General features: G+C 41.5%; 1 protein-coding gene across 2 annotated transcripts in view; it reads left to right on the forward strand.

Annotated features, from left to right (window-relative positions):
• Nucleotides 1-23,264, forward strand: part of plxnb3 (plexin B3) — a 151,461-nt gene that overhangs the window by 64,818 nt on the left and 63,379 nt on the right. For both annotated transcript variants that reach the window (XM_022670889.2, XM_022670890.2), the window contains 2 exons: nucleotides 6,606-7,782; nucleotides 21,998-22,177. In XM_022670889.2, the coding sequence (XP_022526610.2) occupies nucleotides 6,622-7,782; nucleotides 21,998-22,177 (1,341 nt within the window). In that variant the 5' untranslated portion in view covers nucleotides 6,606-6,621. The remainder of the gene's footprint in view (nucleotides 1-6,605; nucleotides 7,783-21,997; nucleotides 22,178-23,264) is intronic.

The raw sequence follows: 23,264 nt of genomic DNA on the forward strand, positions 1-23,264 counted from the left end.
AGAGAGAGAGAGGGAGAGAGAGAGAAGCTGGGCAGTGAGCGTGCCCAGACGAGTCAGAGGTCAGTTTCTGAATGCAAGTGTGTTAATGCTTTATATAAAAGCCTTCAGCTTTTCATCTTTCTGAAGTATTGAAGTAGATACACGATATGGACAAAAATATTAGAATACGTACAGGTTCCACCTACAGGAGTTTTTTTGGGGTCCCTGTCTTCTTATAAGGGCGTTTTCTTTCCCGGCCGTGTCCCAATTCAATAGCTTGGGCAACAAAAGTGTATTGGACCACGACCCTGAAGACACGGGTTTGATCCCGCATGACCGTGAGGAGCGCTGTGCTTATTTATTTAATTTGTTTTTTTCCCTTTCTTCTTGGGTTTACCTGCTTTGAGATCAACTGTTCTGCAATTGGGTTCAACAACCCTCTGGGCTGTTTGTAGACCGCCAAAAAAAACTTAAATGCTGACCGCTGCTCTAGAAATTCGTAAGTATTTTTGCTGCTCCTCACCAACAACTAGCTACTTCTTTTTCAAAACTGTCACACCAGGTACTTGTTCGTCCAGGCCTGGTCCAGAATCTCCTTTTGCAGTAAGGGTGTACCTCCGGAGAGTAGGATCAGAAAAACTGCACGCAGCTCATTTTGGTGCCTCCGCTGTGTTAGCTAAGGTGAGAGTAACATTAAACTAAGAAGTAAGCATGTTAATAATCCACAAATCACAGAGAGAACGTAACTTATTCAGGCGCTGTCCAAGATTCAGGCTCATTATGAACAGGTTAAGCTAATGTAAACAAAAAGTAGTTTTCAATACTGAGTTTTCAAAAATCTCCACCTTCCAAGGTATTTTCGAAATCTCAGTTTTTCGTGACCAAAAATTGTCGTTTTCGTGTGCCCAAATATCTGAATTTGTGTGGACATCAATCTGGCAGCTGATGCCAAGCTACATAAACAGGATTCGAACCAGCAATCTTCTGACCATAGTGGGCGTGCTTAGCCCCCTGTTGTTTCAGCAGTTGGACTGAACCCCCAGAATTGAATACCATACCATATAGTATTGGATAATACCACCTAAATTGTCACAAATACCAGCATGTTTATATGCATTCACTGATTTAGCCTACAGCAGTTTATCCCCGCCCACAAAACTCTGCTGAAATGTTTTCTATTGCAATGAACATCAATATCAAAATCTTGCCTAGCCCTACTCAGTATGTACACGGGACATCACCATTTGCAAACTTTTATCCTTGAGATATTGGTGTATTTTACTGAAGTATTTCAGTCTTTTATTTGCACTAGATCGCCCACCCTCACGTATGCACTCCTCATTTGTCTGGTTCAATCCAAGCAGCTCATCTCACTGAGACAAAAATCAACCCCCATTTACTTTCCGCCCATCAAACAACACGCCTCATTTCGGAGTGTAAGGAAGAGCTTGTCTCCAATATATAATAAACCCCCCCACCCCGTCTTTCTGTTCACTGCACAAAGACAGCAAGCTTCGCTCTGTCACTCACCACAGAGTGAGTGTGTGCGAGAGTGTGCGAGTGGATGTGTGTGAGTGTGTGTGTGTGCTTTTTCCTCTCTTTCTCTCGCATGCCCTGGAACGGTTATTACCATTTAAGAAAAAGAGAGAGACGGTTGAATGCTGATACTGCAGAAAATGCTCGTCCCAAATTTCGAGCTGTGAAATTGGCTGTTTTGACAGCGCGAGAGACCCCCTGCTCTCTATTTTATCAGCCTTTTGTTCGGTACCGTTTCCTCCCTGGGTTGGAGCGGCGCACACACATGAACCACGCACACATATATGCGGATCCAGCAGACATCCTCTGGCTGGTCTGTGTGTGTGTGTGTATGTGTGTGTGTGTGTCTCCTGACTGATTTCTGGGAGGATGTTGAAAGCGACACACCCATTTTTTCCCCCTCGTTCCAGTTTTTAATTCATTCGCCAGGCTGGAAGGCTCTCGTCTGCTCTCGCCCGCTCTCGCCTGCTGTAGCTGCGGTTTTGCCTTTTGTGTATTAAGGATTCTCTTGAGGAGTGTAGCATCCAAATTCCGGTTTGTACCACGGACATTATATCAGCATCCAGAAACATCCAAGAACATGCCTGGTTCCTTTGTTCAGGCCTGACCTTGAGTGTTTCCCTTTAGGAGCGTGTCTGGCGCACCTCCATACTTATCAGGTTTATTAGCACTACTGGAATGCCTGGGGATGCCTTGCCTTCAAGCCAGGAAGAACAGCAGACCCCAGGTGTTGTGGAGAGTTCCTAGTATACCGTGGTCAGAAGTACCTACCAAAAATTGCTCCAAGGAAAGACAGCTGGTAAACCAGGAAAAGGCCATGGGCACCTGAGTCTCATTAAAGTAATCCATGCAGGCCCTGCTTGGGGCTGGTGCCAGAGACATTAGGGCATCTTCAGGGGTCACTTCATAAATGATGGGAGTGGTGCAAGGCCCTTAATGTTGAACGAGTGCAGTACTTTGCTAGGAGTGTAAGAAAATATCAGTGTTGAGTCATTTTTCAAAAACACAAAATTGATTTTTAATTATTGGTTTTAAACATTTTAAACATTTTCCTAAAAAGGGTGCATTTGCCTGAGTCGTTTTATATATTACAACAATCAACACAATCTCTTGCCAGCCATTGTTCACTAATTGATGTGCAGTGATCCACACATTTCTAGGTGCTTCCACCTGCTTACGTTGATTAGGTCCACAAATCCGGTCCATTCAGGCACAAACTCCACAAGAACTCTACAAGAAAGTGTTATGTGGTATTTGGTACCATGATTAAGCCCGTTAAGTTGAGGTGCGGCTTCGTTTGGCTGCCTATAATCCCTTCCATGGTTTACTGGTTGTTCTTCTTTGGAGTACTTTTGGTGAGAACTGACCATTGCACACCAGACACACCCTAAAAAACCTGCCTGATGTTTTGAAGATGTCCTGACCCAATCGTCTGGAGCTCTTTTTCATATTCTTGACCATTTTTCCACTAGTGTAAAGGTTAATTCCCCTTGTTACACTCTTGTTTGCTTTAGTCCTTTGCTGGTTGGAGCACTGGGTTGTTGATCACAAGGTAGTGGGGTTGATACCTCTCAGGTTTGCCAAGCTGCCACTATTAGGGCCTTGAAAAATGTGAGGTAGAGGAAGGTAGATTGAGGTTGAGAAAGGCAGAGGGAGGTACAGGGAGGTAGACAAATGTACAGGGAGATAAAACAAGGTACAGTAAGGGAAAAGTAAGGTAGAGGGAGATACATAAGGTAGACAAGGTACATGGAGGTAGGGCAAGGTACATGAAGGCAGAGTGAGGTACAGGGGGATAGAGAGAGGTAGAGTGAGGTGCAGGCAGATAGGGATCATTAGATCAATGTACAGAGAGGTAAAATGAGGCACAGGAAGGAAAAGGGAGGTGCAGAAAGGTAGAAGCAGACAGAGTGAGGTAGAGGTCCATAGTGAACGCACACACCAAACAACTTCTTATCCTGGGAAAAATGACTACAGCCAAGCAAAGGGCTGAAAAATCTCAAAGGAGCTTAAACAAAAAATGTAGGATCTTACTTTTTCCATATTGCTCTGCATATGTAAGTTTTTCCCTTTTTGATTAATGGTAATTTGAATCTGGCTGTCCTTTCCATGCTATCATGTGACAGCACAAATAGGAATGCCTCAAACTGTCTCAAAAACTGACAGTTTTTTCTCTTCTGTAAAGTTGCCTTTTTGGGAGTTAGACATTTTTTCCAGCAGCAGCAATAAGTTTAAGGGCACCTTCCTTCCCTCTAGCTGGCCCATGCTGGCTTTCATTGGCCATTAGCGGCGTTGGCGTTGTCGAGCAAAGCGCTCCTTCGAAAGACCTTGGTGTTGGAGGTTAGTGTCGTTACGGGTTAGCGCGTAGCCTCTTCAGGCGGCGCTCCTTTTGATCGTGTTCATTAATGCGGCTAACTCCAGTGTTTGCCACAGGGAGACCGAGGCGAGGAGATAAAGACGATGTTCCGCCTTCACTTCTCATAAACAAGGTGCCGAGGCAACCTTGCGAACCCGGGCCTAATTGAAAAGAAGTGGCTAATCTCGGTAGCGTGTCAAACTGTCCTTTCATTCCGCCGAAGCTTTGAAGAAGGGGAGATGTTGGTCTGTGGAGATGAGGAGGTAAAATGCTATGCATACTGATCGACCCCAGCAACTTCACTCTCTCATCTTTCATATAACGGCAGCAGGCCCCCAAGTCTTCTACTGCTGCTGCCTCTGCTGCTGCCAGATGAATTAAAGATGACTGCTCTCCCTTCTTCCTTCGCTCTCTCTCTTTCTCTTTCCCTGTCTCTCCCTCACTCACTCTCCCACTCCCTCGCTCACTTATCTACTCAGTGTCCTTTGATACTTTTCTTCACTCCTCCAGAATGAAATGATGTTCTTCGTTTTGGCCACAAATTAGTCATGGTTCTCACCAGAGTAGGGCCTGATTCTCTCAATAGGTGGAGAAGCAGAACGGGGGGCTTCTCTCTATTCAGTAATCTCAGTTTTGTCTGGTTCTGAGCTCGGCACGATACCGGTCCAGGTGCTTCACGCTTCTGAAGCGGTTTATTTTATTCATGCATGTGCGAGCGAGCCCGGAGCTAATACACAGCGATTTCACCGCTTCATCAGAAAAGTGTTGAGCGAACGGCAGCTACAGGGGTCCTGCATAATTCAGCTTCTTAACTTCTTCCCATCATCACTAACATCAGAGCGTTCTCCCCTCTCTCACTTTCACACAAAACCCTCGCTCTCGCGTCTCTCAGGTGAGGTGGACTCCACCCACTCTGCACTCTGATAGGATGAATAGTATAGATGTGTAGATCTCTGTCCTTCATTCTCTCTTTGACATTAAGGATTCTCTGAGGAGTGCAGCATCCAAATTCCAAATTCCGGTTTGTACCATGGACATTATATCAGCATCCAAAAACATCCAAGAGCATGCCTGGTTTCTTTGTTCAGGCCGGACCTTGAGTGTTTCCTTTTAGGAGCGTGTCTGACGAACCTCCATGTTTATCAGGTTTATTAGCACTACTGGAATGCCTGGAAATGCCTTGCCTTCAAGCCAGGAAGAACAGCAGATGCCAGGTGTTGTGGAGAGTTCCTAGTATAACGTGGTCAAAAGTACCTACCAAAAATAGTTTAAAGAAAGATAGAGGGTAAACCACTTTCACACAAAACGCCAACTCTCGCGTCCCTCAGGTGAGGTGGACTCCGCCCACTCTGCACTTTGATGGAATAAATAGTATAGATCTCTGTTGGTTTGGTGCTTTGTTTTTTTGCCTTGTCTTTTGTTCTGTTTTTGTTTAGTCTTTCTTTTTCAGTTTAGCTGGCTATTCTTTGGTTTGATGAGGGATTTGCTGATTAGGCTGGTGAGACCGGCTCAGATGCTCAGAGAGATTGATTAGAAACACTTCATGAGAGACAGTACAGTAGTATAGTGGCGATAGTTTTATATCACTTTATGTCAACGCTACCGTTTCTGTATTTCATTCATACCATACTCCCATTTTCCAGTGTAAGAGCTGGAATCGGTCAACAAGATTTTTGATTCTTTCCTTCATTCACTTCTTTCACATCCTTTTTTTGTTCCGTCCTTATCTCTTGTTTTCTTTCTGTCTTTGTTTCTGTCTTTGTTTCTGTCTTTCTTTTGTTGTTTTTCTATCCATTTCTCTCTTTTTCTGGTCTGATGAATGATGGTGTCACTCAGGTGAGGTGGACGCGGTGACTCTGCAGTGAGTCAGAGCCTGATTCTCCTCTCTTTCTCTTCCTAAACATGAAGAGCAGAGACGAACCCCCCCAGCTGTGAGTTTAATGATACCTGAAGTAGCCTGTGCTTTATCGGCCGCGCCGCTGCTCCCGCGCCGCCGCGGATCTGAGTGAAGTGGAGCGCGGTTGTTTGTGCATTTCTCCGTGTGAAAGGCACCACTTTGATTGAGGCGGACGCGGCGCTGGCAGGCTGGAGCCAGGCGTTCTCCGCTGCCCCTGTGAAGGTGGCAGGGCTTTGAAGAACAGAAGGATCTGTTTGAACCGACGAGGCTTTGTGCTGCACACTGATGCGCTGCTGCTGCAGCTACTTTCTCCGCTGAGTTTGTGTTAACCTAACATTTGTCTTCTCTTTTCTCTCCCTCTCTTTTTCTTTCTCTCCCTCTCTCTCTCTCTCTCTGTGTCTATGATTCACTCGTTCCCTTTTCCTGCTTCTGTCCAACTATCTTGCTTGCCTTATTCCACACTCTTCCTTCCTCTCATACTCTACCAAACTTTCCACCCCCCTCTCATTCTTCTCTTTTGTGCTATCTCCCCGCTCTCCCCCTGCCTGTGTACTTTCCTTCGCTCTCTTCCTTCCTTTCATACATTGTGACCCCCCTCGCTCGTCCCTTGCTCTCTGTTATTTGCTCTTGTCCTTTTACTGTATTATTATCCTTTTCTTTTCACCCACTGATTCCATTTCTTGTTTCTCCCTCTACATTTAACACTTTGCTATATGTCTCTGTTCTTTTTTTTCATTAATAACCCTTCGTTCTCATTGCCACATTCTCTCTTTCTCTGTCACTTTCTCTCTCTCCTCCTTTCTTCAACTACCCTAACCCTCTCCCTCTCCTCCACAGCAGGTAAGGGGGTGCCATGCCAGCCGCTGCTCCCCTGCTGCTCCCCCGCACCTTCTGGTGGTGGCCTCCAGTGCTTCTTCTCCTGTGGCCCCCACTGCCCCTCGCCTTGGGCCACTCCCTGCGGAGCACCTCTTCCTCCTCCAGTCCCCAGATTTCAACTTCGCTCCATGACTCCCGGCTCAACCACCTCCTGCTGGACCCCACCTCCAGCAGCATCTACGTGGGGGCCGTCAATGCCCTCTATCACCTCTCTCCAGACCTCCAGCTACTCTCATGGGGCAAAACAGGGCCCAAGTTGGACAGCCCTGACTGTTTGCCTCCTATAGACCCTCTGGACTGTACCCAAGCCAAATACACAGACAACACCAACAAGCTTCTCCTGCTGGAGGAGCAGGATGCCGGCGGTGGGCCCCGGAGCCTGATCGTCTGCGGGACTGTCCTGCAGGGCATCTGCGAGAAGCGCAGCCTGAGGAACGTCTCGGAGGTGCTCTACCAGACGGCCAACCCTGTGGACACGCAGTATGTTGCCGCTAATGATCCACGCGTCTCTACTGTGGGCGTGATCGTGGAACAAAAAGGAGTGGGGCTCATGTTGGTGGGTCGTGGGTACACAAGCAAAGGGCCAGGTGGGATTCCTCCAATCACAGCGCGCCGCCTGGCACCTCATCTCTCAGCCCCTGCCTTCTCCCACGAGGAACTGGGCAAGCTGGTGGTTGGCAGCTACTCGGAATACAACAACCAATTCGTGAAGGCCCTACACCATGACAAACACATCTACTTCCTGTTCTCACGCCGCAACGTCGAGGGCAACCGAGAGTACCGGACGTATGTTTCACGATTATGTGCAGGAGACCCCAGCTTCTACTCTTACGTGGAGGTCCCGCTGGAGTGCAATGGAGGGAACAACCTGGTGTATAACCTGGCCCAATCAGCTGCTCTGGGGAACCACCGAGGAGAGCCTGCCCTTTTTGTAGCCATGTCAGTTGGGCAGGCTTCCACCCCCACACCCACGTCACGCTCGGCTCTGTGTGTTTATTCCATGAAGGACCTGAACCAGGCGCTGAAGAAGGCTCAGCTTTTATGCTATACGCAGGAAGGAAAAAGAACTGGGACCAATGATGCCTATGATGCCTACATCGAGTATGAGGTGTCTTCCAGGTGCCTGAAGCTTCCTTCGGTGAGTCACTTCTGTTTGTTTCTGCACATAATGGGTTACCAATTCCTGTCTTTGAACTGTCTTGGCATTGAAGCAACAAGTTAGTTTGATCAGGGAAATATGTAGAACTGTAATAGGCTTCCTAGAAATCTTCCATGACTTGTCTTCCAAGAATGGCCTATAGGGAATAGTTTATAACCTTTAAATGTATATTCTGTCTCTAAAAATGCAAGTTACCCTCAATTCTAACTAACTATGTTTACATAATTATGTATAATCTGAGATACTGCACTAAAATATCCATGCAATTATCAATTAATCCAATTGTGTGGCAGCAGGGCATTGCTTTAATTCATGCAGATTTAGGACAGCAGCTTCAGGTAATCTTCATATCAAAGAAAAGAAGTAGAATTGTGATTAAATGTGCTCTCAGTGGTTTTGAACCTGGTATTATTTATGCTGTCTTCTTGGATTTCTCTTGATTTCATAGAATTTTAGGACACAGCATGAATCCCACACCCTAAATTCAAGCCAATGTGCCTTGTGAGCCATTGTGCCAATGAGTCAGCAGTCCAGGTTGGTTGTGGTGGTGGTGTCATGGTGTGGAACATATTATGTGGGCACATTATGGGGATGTTAACCTGTATCAGGGATCGCTTAAACGCCACAAACTAAATAAGTGGTGTTGACGATGTGACTACAGTTGACCTTAAACTTTTAAAGACCACTTCCAGAATGAAGTGAAGTGACTGGGTGTAAACGGGGTCATTGAGTTTCGTGGTCCAAAGTGGCATTCCCACTTCAGTCAGTGGGTCTGAAAACAGGGTCTGAATCCACATTTGAGATGTGGTAAAGTGGGAAATTCTCAGTGTTAAATGGTTCCTAGAAAATCTGCAGGACTTTCATCACTGATGTTCTGCATTCTGAGATTCTCCATGCTGGAACTTTGGCACATTGTCCAGCTTTGCTTCACAGTTTTGAAGTCAGATCTGGTTACCCATCCTACGGCGGCATCTAAAGTACCGTAGCATCGCTTTTTAAAAGGCTCTCACTCTTCGCAGGGTGAGCATGAGTGGCCAGCTGGGCATGGAGGGGATTTTAATGAGGGCCAAATCCGATGCTAAAGAGCTGCTAGCAGGAATGTGTATGGCACCGGATAGATCCGGCGGGAGCCATTAGGCCCATTAGTTGGGTCAGGGCGAGACAGCGGGATGAAGGCACGGGTTTCTGGCCGGGTTGTGCGGCCGTAGGGGGGGATGGATCAGGGTCGGTGGGCTCATGTCACAGGCGTGTAAGGTAAGCGCTGACACAGATTCAGCTCCAGCTGCTGGAGCCAGTGCTAATCCACACGCCACAGTATGAGAAGCCGTGCAGCTGGACCTCTGCTGCGAAGCTGCACGCCATGAGCTGTTTCTGTGACTCCAGTGATGCCCTTGAGCGTGTAGATAGTTTATACACTTGGAAAAGGCTTTTTTAGTGTTTTTAATTAAAATGGTATACACTCATTATCAGATAAATAGTTGCATTCAGAAGGAAGTGTTTGATTGCATTGCTATTCAGAAGGCAACTTGGTCGTATTTATGGAGCTACATATTGTACATAATAGTGTCCTGTTATAATCCATCCCATGCAGCTTGAACATTCACACAGTTCCTGCAGATTTTGCGAGGGGGAGTGGAATAGAATCCCACACACACTGTAAACCCATACGCTGTTTAAACTCAAAAGATTCAAGTCTGTTTTACATAAAATTGGATATTTCTAAACAATACTCAACTATTTTGAGTTAGTTGAACATTTGTGGGCACATATACTGTACTATTCAAACTGAGATCTTTGAGTTGAACCAACTTATAATGGTCTGTGATTAACAGCTTCTTTGTCATTGGCTTCTGTCACAATCTATTTGCATACTGGGCGTGTCCAACACTTTCTGACTAACACTCACCATCAGTGTGTAGTGATTCCGCCTGGGCTACCTTACAAATAAATAAACTTCCCCTTTAGTTGTAATAACTTGATGTTTTAAGTTATGCTAACTCAAGTTTTCATTCCACATTACTTAACTTTTTTAAGGCAACCATTTACTCAAATATTTTAAGTAAATACTCAAAAAATACTAAAAACAATTGAGCAAATCGGCTACTTTAAAAAAGTTAAGTAAACTCAACTTATCCGGTCTTACTGTATAACAAGAATATAAAAGTTAAATCAACTTCCCATTTAGTTGAATAACTTGATGTTCTAAGTTATGCTAACTTAGAAGGTCTGGTGATGCTGATGGCTATGATGGCGTGGTATTTTTGTCTTTAAGGCAAGACCTTGAGACGGCAGCAGTATGTGGACGAGCATTGTCCTGTAGGAATAGTGCACTGTTCAAAAAGTGTGAACTCTGGGCCACTGGTTGCAGGTAGGGCTGCAACTGACGATTATATTTCTAATCGATTGATCTGTCGATTAGTCGATTATTAATCGGATTAAAAGAAAAAATCTAAATTTGATCTAGTAAACATACACTCTGCTGTGATTCTCAAACACTCCAACACGCCAACGTCAGAATCAAAAAAGAATGTAAGTGCCACCACATTTAAGGTGGAATGGAAAATTTGCTAACTAATAGGTTCTGGTAACATTGACTGAAAAGAAAAACTACAGCTTGCTTTGGAGCTGCTACATTTAAGGTGGAATTTAAGGTGGAAGTGAAAACTCTATTGCTAGATAGATAAATTTACTAAGAATGAGACATATCTTGTTTAACTGCTCTAGCAGGCTCTGGTAACACTGAGTGAGAGAAAAACAGAATTAACTTACTACAAACTTGGCTTACTTCCCCACTATAGAGATAGCAACTGTACTTATGTGTATAATAATAACATAGACCTAACTAATCGATTAACTATTTTAATAATAGTAGATTGTAATGAATTTAATTGATTAGTTGTTAATCGATTTGCTTTAGCTGCAGGGCTGCATTAAATATAGCACTGGATTGACATAGTGCCTGTAATGAAGAGCAATAATGAAACTATAACATAACATACCATCAGCCCATAACCCAACGTCCCACAAAGTTTCATTCCTGTTGGTTGATTCCTTCTGGGTGCAGCTATGTTCTGAACAATGAGTGTATATCAATGTTCTCCAGTGAGATACAAGTTTACATTTGTAGTTGTTCTAAAACTAAACTTGTGTTTTTGATTGCTGCTATGCTAACAGAATAGCACACAGACCTGGCATAGCTTGTTTTAATAAGAATGTTTTGTTTCATTCTGCTTATCTTGCACAAACGGAACCTTCCACTGCATTGTAAATGAGATCCAAAGAGAGAAAGCACATTTCGAGAGAGGAAATCTACTATTTGTTTAAGATTTACTTTAGATTTAAACAGCTATTTAAAAACAGTCTGAATCACGCTGCTAATGACGTACAGTACAATACTGTATTTTGTTTATTGAATTTCAAGTTAAAACAGATATGACGTTTTCAGTTTTCAGTTTTCAGGCTTCAGATGATTCTGACGAGATTAGGTCAGGATAATCCACTTATACAAGGAAGGGCAAGACCCAAGGTAAAAGTGGGCCGTATGCAGAAAGATATTATATTATTACATATCACAGCCTATGTTGCATATTATGATGCTGTATGGGTTGATTTCCCGGAAAGGGATTAAACCTGGTGGTAGACTAGATTTTCCTGTCAATGGAAAAGACTTAAGGCTTAACTCTTGTCTGGAAAACTAGTTCTAATGAACTCTGCATTCAGCTACTTTTAAATTGCACCAATTGCTGACACGTATGTGCAAGAGGACACACATTGCTTGTCCATCTAGTTCCTGCAGATATGTATTGCCAGTAGAATAGAACTCCCTGGAGCAGATAAACATGATCCATTAGTGTTTTTGCAGAATTATGTTTGCCAGCAAATGCATGTAAATTTTACTGGTACATTTTAATACATAAGGTGCATTATGTGACACTAGTAAGGAACAGTGGTGTTGCCCTGTTTCCCTTCTAATTAAGCAGGTCTTGCCACTGGGTGGTTGGGGTTGGCATGGGTAACTAAGTTAAGTAAAGCTAAGCTAAGTAAACAAAAAAGTAATTATCTTTTCTTTTAAAGTCAAACGAGCGCTGGATGTTAATCTACACATATTTCGCTCCTGAAAACTGTTTATTTGGGTGAGTAAAGCGCGTCCATTTATTTACAGTAAGCTTAGGTTTCCAGATTTCCACTAAGGCTGGGTTAGCATTAGCAACTAACAGTTAGCGCTTGTCACTGTTAGCCCTAGTCCGACAGCGCTACACTGAGGAACCCTGAGTGTTTTAGAATGGAGAAAGAGCTAGCACTCAGCACTGCTCCAGCAGAGGTAGCCGGGGTTAACAGCAGGCAACAAGCCAAAATATTACCCACCTCTGAACAGCGAACGAGCTAGCACTTAGTGCTGCTAGAGGCAAAGGCTAATACTGCTTCAGTCTCGGTGCTCAGAAACTTCACTGAAACTCCTGTATAACTCTGTACTTCAGCAGAGTGACTTTACTGCTCTTTAGTACCTGACTGGTAGAATTAATACATAAGGCGCATTATAAGGCGTATTTTAAGACGCACTGACAATTTTAAGATCAGCTTATAGTGTGAAAATTACTGTATTAAAAATAGGAAATATCAAATTTATTATAAAATACAGTATAATTCGTTTTTTAAATGCACTGTTTACTCTACTTGCATAAAGTACAGTCAGTAAAGCATTCAACATAATCTATCTCAGTCTCTGTTGTTGTACAAGCTGTACAGGGCTAGAATGATAGTAACGTTAGCTGAGCTGATATTTGATAAGAATTTGTTAAATTTTCAAAAGACTGACTTCCATTCTCTGTGTAAATTTAACTCATATGTGACCTACTGTAGCTTCCGCTAATCTTGTTATGGCCTAATACAAGGGGTATAAAGACCCCGCCTCTTACACCACCATCCCTCCAGCATTGAGCTGTTAAGCAGTGGAAGATCTGTTTTATCCAGAAAGATGTTGTGATGAGTTCCATCCAGTACTTTTGGATGGGATGAGTTGTTAGGGAGTTGGAGATGAGGTTTGATGGTGATCCTCCAACATTTCATCATCCTGACAGCACTAACGAATGCTTTTATAATTGAATGCAATCAAATCCTCACAGCAGTGCTCTAAAATATAGTAAAAGTTTTTTCCTGGACAGTTTTTTTAAATACCCGTTTTGTAACTTTGTGACTTTCAGTTAAACAACCAATAAATAAATGAAAGGTGATTTCTGATTGTCTCACAGTGCTGTACATTCCAGTCAGCTGTTTTTTTTTTTCTTTTTTCATAAATTAATGATGTTAGAGGCAGTAAGTACGCTTAGATGGTAGGAAATACTGTCTGGGTCTCAGTGTTGGTTTCACAACACAGTGTTCCCACAGTTTACTTAAAGGAAGCTTTCAAACTGTTACCGAATAAATAATTAAACACAAAAATACCATATTAGCCCAGATAGACAGCCATCATCACGCTGTACTCAACAGCAGATATGATCTGTAGCTCAGTAACACACACACACACAGTGACACACACACACACACTGGCGAGAGTCTGGAGGCTGCAGAAAATGTAGATTTTCACAACCAGCGTTTCATCTCCTGAACAGCAGAGAGAATAAAGAGGATGATATGGTTACGTGTGTTTGAGGGAAAGGAGGACGATGATAAGAGACAAGAGAGTGAGAGAGTGTGTGTGTGTGTGTGTCACACATTGAAAACAGAGAGGTTTATGTGAGGACTGTGTGTTTTTGAGAAAAAGACAGTTTATATACAGCTCTGAAAAAAATAAGAATCAGTTTCTCTAAATTTGGCTATTTATAGGTTTATGTTTGAGTAAAATGAACATTGTTGTTTTATTCTATAAACTACGAACAACATTTCTCCCAAATTTTAAATACAAATATTGTCATTTAGAACATTTATTTATTTGCAGAAATGAGAAATGACTGAAATAACAAAAAAGATGCAGAGCTTTCAGACCTCAAATAATACAAAGAAAATGAAAAAGTTCATATTTGTAAAGTTTTAAGAGTTCAGAAATCAATATTTGGTGGAATAACTCTGGTTTTTAATCACAGTTTTCATTATGCATCTTGGCATCATGTTCTCCTCCACCAGTCTTACACACTGCTTTTGGATAACTTAATGCTGCTTTACTCCTGGTGCAAACATTCAAGCAGTTCAGTTTGGTTTGGTTTGATGGTTTGTGATCATCCATCTTCCTCTTGATTATATTCCAGAGGCTTTCAATTTGGTAAAATCAAAGAAACTTGTAATTTTCAAGTTGTCTTAAGCTATATATATATATTAGGGGTGGGCAATTTTATATCGTATACAATATATCCTGACACAGAAATATCAAGATATTAAAAATCCATATCGTGATAATAGGGATGGTCTGTCTTAAAAGTAGTCTATTATTTACTGTGAAGCTTTAGGTGTATTTATTGTATAATTGTTTTAGTTTGCAGTTTATATGCATGCACTAAATATTCTTCAGTATTTTTTGCTACATTATATTATTTTATGCTATATTATTTATTTTGCCATATTATGATTATACTGTTATACTATTATACTATATTCCTGAAATAAGTTAATTATTTTTCTGTTTTCCTATATTGCCAAGTATATCGTTATTGCAAAAATACCCTGAAATATCGTGATATTATTTTAGAGCCATATGTTAATGCACCCCTTTCTAATGAATGCAGCTTCTGATTCAGCCAAGTTAAAATTCACTTATTGCTGAGAAAAGATGTGATAAGTGATAAGGTGGAGTGGTGATCATCCAACATCCTGAACTTGCTAAGCTAACAAACGCCGCTCATTGCATTGTGGCTGAATGCAATCCAATCCTCACAGCAGCGCTCCAAAAATATCTAGTAGAAGCCTTCCATTGACAGTAGAGACTAGAGTAGAGACAGTTACTCCAATAAAAGAAGAAGAAGAGGAACTCTTATTAATGCTGTAGGTTGCAGGAGAAGCAGTGGATGAGCTGTGGATAATACTTTTGTACATGTTTGTGTGTATGTGAATATATAAAAGCACATGCAAACATTTTGTTTGTGTGTGTGTGTGTGTGTGTGAGAGACTTTGTGGCGGGGGGTCAGGAGGAGGGGAGGGGGGGGGGGTAAATCCAGCTTAAACCTGCAGCTGGTTTTGAGTTGTGCTGACCCACATCCTCTCTGAGCTCAGTGTCTAATATATACACACACACACACACATACACACATACACATACAAAGCACACACTTTTGCCTACTGACCACTGATTCTCTGATTTCTTTAGGCTCTCATCCCCCCCAACTATACACAAATCAGCAGTCGCACACACACAGCAGACACACACACACACACAAACACTGGATGAACTACTGACCGACGAGCCTCTGATGCCTCTCCTCCATGCCTGAACCCAAACCACACACAGACACACACTCTCTTTAACACAGGAGTTTATGTAACCCAAACATACACACCCACAGCGTCCAGTCTGGGTCTGAAAGGACTTGTGGTTTAGTTTATTTGAATCTCTAATCTGAGAAACACATGTCGAGCTTTCTGGTTGCAGTTGACGCGCTACCATCAAAGCGCTGTTCTCACTCGCTTCGTTTTAAACACTAAGGGCGTTTTCACACCTGTAGTTCGTTTCTCTGGTCCGAATCAGTTAATGAGTTCGTTTACTTGGAGCGTTTTCTCGCTCTGTTCGGTCTGGTTTCACATAGGCATAAATGTAAACGCACCAAAATGCGCATCAATAAACCACGCGGGCAGCCTGTGTCCTCTGATTGGTCAGAGCTGTCTGACACGGGAGTACGTTAAATATAAATGTACGAAAAAAGTAAATACAGTGAGAAGATTTTGTGTTCCAGCGCAAATATCTGTGCTTTAACACTGAACGCTGAAACGCTGCACTTTCAAACACAGTGTTTCTACGGGCAGCGCAGATTTATACATAATAAACAGAGTCACGCGGCTGTGAGCAGTGAACGCAGCGCAGACGGCGCATGCATGGACACAGTGTTTGTTCACAGCTGTGGTAATTAGTGTTATCTAGCTAATATATCAGTTTAAACTGTGCTTCCTTTATCAGCAGTTTAGCTCAAATAAATGTCTTATATTTAATAGCTGGATCCGATCGAGACCGGATCACGTTCTACAAGGGAACCGCTCCAGAGTTCTTTTGATCCGCACCCGAGTGCGATTACTGTTTTCACACCTGCTCAATCGAACTGCACTAAAGTTACAAACGGACCAGAGTTCGATTTAACCGGACCAAATAGTGCTGGTGTGAAAACGCCCTAAACTAACCTAAAGACCTAAAATGTTGACGCTAGGGCTAGCCAATATATGGTGAAAACTGATATATTAATGTAGATTTTCTTGGCTATCTTCACTACTTTCTGGAATGTTTATAATGTTATGTATGGCTCTATTTTCTAATAGCATTTTGTTTTTGCAAGTTGCAAAGCAATGGCAGCCTCATCCTGACAAAGCTTCGGAAAGTTCTCACCTGCGAAGGGACCTCGGCAGAAGTAAGGTGTTCCTTAAAGGAGACGACTTCATCAAGCAGAGAATCCACAGCAGTTTGTACTGGCTTAACAGAGTTTTGGATTAGGACTGTTTTGGATGTCTAGGCTAGAAGTGAAGTTCTATGTTTTGCAAGTTATTGCTTTACATTGCTCATCTTATTTAGTGTGTCCAAGGACTGGAATTCCGGACTGTTGGCTTGCACTATTACGATACCAAGGATGTGTGCGAATATATCTATGTTGATGGGTGTGTTCAGGTACATTCTTAGTGTACTGCTAACTTAGCAATTGAAAACACAGCTAAGAACAATCAATTGTGCTCAGCTATGCTGAGAAGCGCAGAAGTGCTGCACCATTAAAATACCAATCCGCCTTGCTCTTAAAGGTAATCTTTGTTGTGCAAGTCATACATTTCCTGTCATTACGATAGCAAAGACACACTGACACTCACTAAATCAAGCTGCACGGTGCACCGTTGATGGCCTGCCACATGTGGTAATACACTATTTCATTGGACCACCTTTAGCTTTGATTGCAGCATGCATTCACTGTGGTATTGTTTCAATAAGATTCTGCGATGTTACAGGATTCATTTTAATCCAGTGTTGCTGGATTAAATTTTTTTTTACCAAGATCTTGCAGCAGCATTGATGATGGTAGAGTCTGACCACTGCACAAAGCAGCTCTTCTCCATCCAGCACATCCCAAAGATTCTCAATGAGGTTAAGATCTGGACTCTGTGGTGAACTCTCTCTCAATCCATGTGTGAAAATGATAAATGATGATCTCATGCTCCCTGAAGCCTGAACTCTTTCACAATTCCAGCACCATAAATCCTGACATTGTCTTATCTTGGAATATGTCCGTGTTCATCAGGGAAGAAACATAAAATCCATTGATCCAGGAATAACCTGGTTTATATTCAGTATATTCAGGTAGTCAGCTGACCTTATTCTTTCAGCACATACTGTTGCTGAACCTAAACCTGCAGACCAACTGCAGCATCAACCAACCTAACCCCACATCATTTACTCACTTAAATCCAGGTGACAACTTTTTTTTTGGCCAGACAGTGTAATTATCAGGATACAATCCAGTTATTAATCACATGAATGGACATAATAGTCATTATATAACTATTTGTAACTATATGTATCTGTGTGGGTTCAATGCTCATTGTATCTTCATCTTAATCTTTATTTCAATTTAAACCAGAAGTAGACAAGCCTGATCTGATAGCCAAACACTAGTCACTTCTTCCAGTGCGTTTACTGAGGTCATGAGAAAGAAACGGAAAGACAGATCATGAATCTGACAGGAAACATAGTTTTAATTTTAAACCCAGACACAGCTGTACGCTCATGAGTCAACACCATGAGTAAACAAGTGGAACCAGCAAGCAGGGTTTACCTTGAGGTCAAGCATCTGGAGTGCAGTGGCCTTCAAACACAAGAATCTACACAGTAAAGAGACAAGCACATGTCTCTGTTTGTATTCCTTTAAAAAGTATTCAATATCTGTGTGTTTAGATGTACAGTATCATTTAATCATGTGCATATGATATGTATTACTAAATGGGGTCCATGTAATCAGAGGTGTTAAGTAATAACATATATATGGTATAACATATATATGTTCTAACATTCCGAAACCTTATTGGTTTATACTGTGATCCATCACACCTGCACAAGTCACGCCCCCCCCCAGTAAGAAGAAGAACATAGCAGACGTATGTAGCCTAGTATGAAGATGGTCCGTGCAGAGACTCGAGAGAACTTGAGTATTTAAAAAATGCCCAACCTAAGCTTTAATACTTTAATATATTTACATCCTTCTAAAATACATTCATTTTCAATGGGCATATATGTAGCTGAAACAAGGAGAGACAAGTGCATCCCAAATTTATTAAAACATTAACATTTGAATAATATACCATTATAATCATTATAGATTTTAGAATTGGTTGCATTGTGGCATGACTTTAGCTTTTGTTTTAAGTCTTAATGGCATTTTTTTCTCTTTACATTACATTTTTACTTTTATACTTTAAGTAGTTTTGAAAGCAGTACTTTTATACTTTTACTGAAAAAGAGTAAAAAGCTTGAGTTGATACTTCAACTTCTACAGAAGTATTTTAATCAGTTACAATGTTTTCACATTGTGTAAAAACAGTTACACATACTATATGCATATGAATATGTGTGTGTGTGTGTGTCCCTGTTTGACTTTAATCGTATGCCAGCGTTTGGCTCTGTATTCTGTATTGCAGGCTGCCCTTCCCCCAGTTCTCTAAACCCTGGTATTGTCTGTCTGTCAACCGCCTGCAACAGCTGCAGACCTACAGTAACTCTAACCCGGGATACACACACACCTCCAGTCCTCCACCCAGCTCAAACACACACAGATACGTCCATTCAGAGCTTCTATCATGAGCCAGGAGTTCCTCTTGTCTGTGTGTCTGAGTGTGTGTCTGTGTGTGTGTGTGTGTTACACACAGACTTATAGTTAAAGACATTCCATCGTCTTTGTTTTCCACTTCTGTCTTTGACTGTATTGATTTTCCTCTTAGTGAGGCCGGAATAACACTTCCCGGTGCTTTCCCTCTAGATAACAGATTTATTTGGACTCTAGTTTTTTGGGCTGTTGAATCTCTGTAGCACACCTGTCTGTTTTTATTCATTCTTCACAACTTCAGCCTTAATATTTAACATTCAGCATGAATTATTAATTGTTATTAGTCGGTGGCACCTCCCCGAGGCTTATTCGCTGTGAGGCGGGTTCAGCTTAGAGCAGGAAGCATATGGAGTCCGCAGCTGGCACAGAGGGGGACCGCGAGGTTAAGCTTTCATTTATTCAGCTCTGATTTTGCAGCTTTTCTCAGCAGAGAACAGTGTACAGTAGAGTCTACAGTGTTTTAGTGGCGTGGAGTTCACAGTAGGGGTGGGCGATATGGCCCTAAAATAATATCACGATATTTCATAGTAATATCGCGATAACGATACTCTTGGCGATATGACAAAAAAAATAAATAAATACACTACTGCAACAAAACAAAACTTACATTTTATTATTGTATAGGATATGATATTGCACACCTTTAACTGAGATATTAAAAAAATACAAGAATTTAAGCAAAATTGTAACAGAACTCCAAATATCTCTATATATCCAGGATTAAAGTAAAATAAATGATACTGGACAGATATAATCTGTCTCTAGTAGAGCTGGGCGATATGGCTCAAAAAAATAAATCTTCAATTTTTTTTTTTTAAATCCAATTTTCGATTTAAATAGATTTTTTTTTCCCTACTAAAAATCAAACTAAAGATGATTAAGAAATGGTTAAAAACTAGTTCTTATTTCATTTCTCCAACATAGTTTAGGTACTGACACAATGCACCCTCAAACTTAAAAAAAATAAATAAATAAATAAACGCGCGCGGGAGGGAGGGAGGCTTGGAGAAACTCAGAGAAAATCGATTTTCACACAAAAAAAAACATCGTCCTTAACTGTAAATTCGAATTAATCGATAAAAACGATTAATCGCTCAGCTCTAGTCTCTAGTAGATATTTAATAGGAAATGAGAAATGTATGACTTTTTCTTTTGCTTAAAACAGCAAAAAAAAGTAGTACTGATGTGATAATTAGGGGTGAGTGTTATGGCACGATATTTCAGGGTATAATATCGTTCATGATATTGAAAAATGTTGGTGATACTATCGCGTACGATACGATATAGCACACCCCTAGTTCACAGACAAAAAAAACTCTGCATCTTTTCCTTTATGTAATGGACACATGGAGAGACGAAGTGTACAGTCAACACTGATTTAACTCTGATAGAGAGACAGGTTTCAGTTCTACTGATCTGTAGAGGTGTGAGACATGGCTAGAACGTGTGAAAGTGACACCCGCTAACCAGGTAAACACTTTAACCAACTGCTGACGCACGCAGGATAGGTGTACAGTACAGTACAGTAGCTGTCCGATAGAAGAATTTGGACCAATGCTCATATCCAGTGTTTCCATGGATTCTGATATTGATATTTCTAAGCATTATTAATCATTGTTTATAAATCATCGTTTTATTTTTAATAAATGTTGTTTCTAAACATTTACATCCATTCATCCATCCAATCTATCCATCTAAATGCATCATCAACTACCCAACTTTCCCTCATGCACCCTTCTGCCAATCCCTCCATCCATCCATTAATCCGTTCATCCATGAACCCATTCACCCCCTCCACTCACCCACCTGTCTCCCCATCTATTCAGCCATGCAGCCTCTCTCCCAACAATCCATCCACACATCCATAAATTGACCTTCTCCTCATCCATCTTTCCATTCATTTTCTATTCATTTATTCATCCATCCCTTATCCATGCATCCACCCATCCAACAATTTACCTGTCTTACTATTCACCAGTTTATTCAATTATCCATATACACATCTATCCATTTACCCACCCATCTCTCAGCTTGTCTGCCCATCAATCCATCCACCCATCCATAAATTGACCTGCTCATCCGTCCATCTTTCCATTCATTCATTCATTCATTCATTCATCCATTCTTTATCCTCCCATTCACCCATCCAACAATTTACCTGTCTATCCATCTGTCTGTGTATCCATTAATCCATATACCCATCCATCTACCCATCTATCCAGCCATCCAATAAATATTTAAATAAATTGATCAAATTCCAGTTTGATGTACCTATCCATCCATCCATCCAATAAATAGTTCAATAAATATATCAAATACCAGTTTAATACACCCATCCATCCATCCATCCATCCATCCATCCATCCATCCATCCATCCATCCATCAATTCAACTTTTCTGCCCATCTATCTATATACCCATCCATTCAGTCATTAATCTACCCATCCATCCATCCATCCATCCGTACATTCATCCATCCACCTGTCTATCCACTCATCCTTTATCTGTCTTCCAAATTCAATGAATAAATCATAAAATACCAGTTTAACATAATTTGTACTTTCACCCATCTCCCCATCCATCAAACATCCATTCATTCATCCACCCATTCTCTCTCTCTTTCCCTCCATCCATTCATTCATTCATTTTCTATCTATTCATTTATCGATTCACTGTGGGCCTACCCAGAATCTCTGAGCACAACGCAGGAGTACAGTCTGGACAGAGTTTCATTGTGTGAAATTGTAAAATAATCATAATTATCTGATGATATTAATTAGATTGAGATGTTATTGTGCGTCTCTGTTCCAGAGCTTCTCTAGACTCCTGTAGAGAAATGCTTTCAGCCTGTTAAAGTCTGAGTAGATCTGTATTTGAGTCAATCTGTGCTTCAGTCATCCCCCTCCTGGCTGTTACCTGCTATTACATCAGAAAAGCATTGATGCAAACCTCTTTGTCCCTGTTTAACCTCTGCTGTGTGCTGAAGTAGAGCAAACAATAAACTGCTCTTTTCTCAGGATAGAACTGGAAAACCACACTGGTTAGGGATAAAACCAGTATAACCCCACTTATTATCATGTGACGTAATGTTTTTGTGCTGTATATAGCACAAATTTTGCTGTTATATGATAAAATAGTTATAAAAGGTAAAGTTCCAGGGCCTGTTTATATATGTATTTCTATATGTGTGTTATGTCATGCAGGATTCTGTAGATGAGTACCCATGTGGAGGTGAACACACCCCCAGCCCCATCGCCAGTGCTCTGCCCCTCCATGCCACGCCCGCCATCACCAGGACAACACAGGTCACGGCCGTTGCTGTGGCAACCGAAGCCGGACACACCATCGCGTTCCTGGGGGACAAAAGTGGACAGCTGCACAAGGTACCACTTCTAATGTATGGAATCTATATGTGTGTGTGTGTGTGTGTTTATGTGAGTTCCACATGTATCGCGTGCACTCTTTGTGTGCATTGTCCTATTTTTGCATCTCTATGTTGCACCCAGTCTTTTTCCAGAAACTGATCTCAGTTCATCAGACACAGCTGCTGTGTGTTTAGCCACAGGCTCCTGGAGAAGTAGCAGAGATGAATGTGACCTTGGCTCTGGTCAGCACTCAGGCCAATGCGGTCAGCGCTGAAGGTGCTACATAGTTTCTTTGATTGTATTAGATTGTATTACACCAACAGATAGCGTTCTCAAAAACACGGCCACTGACTTCAAAGCCTGACGTCCAGAGCTGAACCTACTATTCTGTGCTCAAGGACGTTTTGCATGAGTGCGAGAGGAAAGGTCGGGATGGGTCAGTTTTCATAGGTAGCAGAATCTTTAACAAACTAATGTCTGGAATCCATTCTTATTAAAAAAAAACTTTAGAACTATAAAATAAAAGCTCGCCATTTCACCTTTCTAAGAACGTTTTACTGTAAGTTCGATTTAATAAAAAATGTTTTACAAAAAAGTATAGTAAAAGGAAAGTCTAGGCAATCAAGTGTCAGGAGAACAGAGTGGTATACATTAGTTTCGAGAGTATAGGGTAGTATAGGGATCAGTTGATAGTATCGGGAGTACAGGGCAAGATCTGGAATAAAGGGTAGTATTTAGTAGTATAGGGACAATAGGGTAGTATATGTTAATATATGGTAGAATAAAGAGAAAAGTCTAGTATACGGTAGTGTAAGTAGGGCAGTATTTGGTAGAACAAGGAGTATATGGTGGTATAGTGTAGTATACGGTAGAATGAGGAGTCTAGGGTAGTTTAAGGTAGTATATGGTAGAACAAGGAGTATATGATAGTATAAGAAATACATTAGTATATAGTAGTATATAGTAGAATAAGGAGTATATGGTAGAATGAGGAGTATACGGTAGTATATGGTAGAATACAATAGAATACAATAGAATAAGGAGTATATGGTAGTATATGGGACAACAAGAAGTATAGGGTAGTATATGGTAAAATAGGGATCTT

Source organism: Astyanax mexicanus, chromosome 12, assembly GCF_023375975.1.
Source record: "Astyanax mexicanus isolate ESR-SI-001 chromosome 12, AstMex3_surface, whole genome shotgun sequence".
Taxonomy (NCBI): domain Eukaryota; kingdom Metazoa; phylum Chordata; class Actinopteri; order Characiformes; family Acestrorhamphidae; genus Astyanax; species Astyanax mexicanus.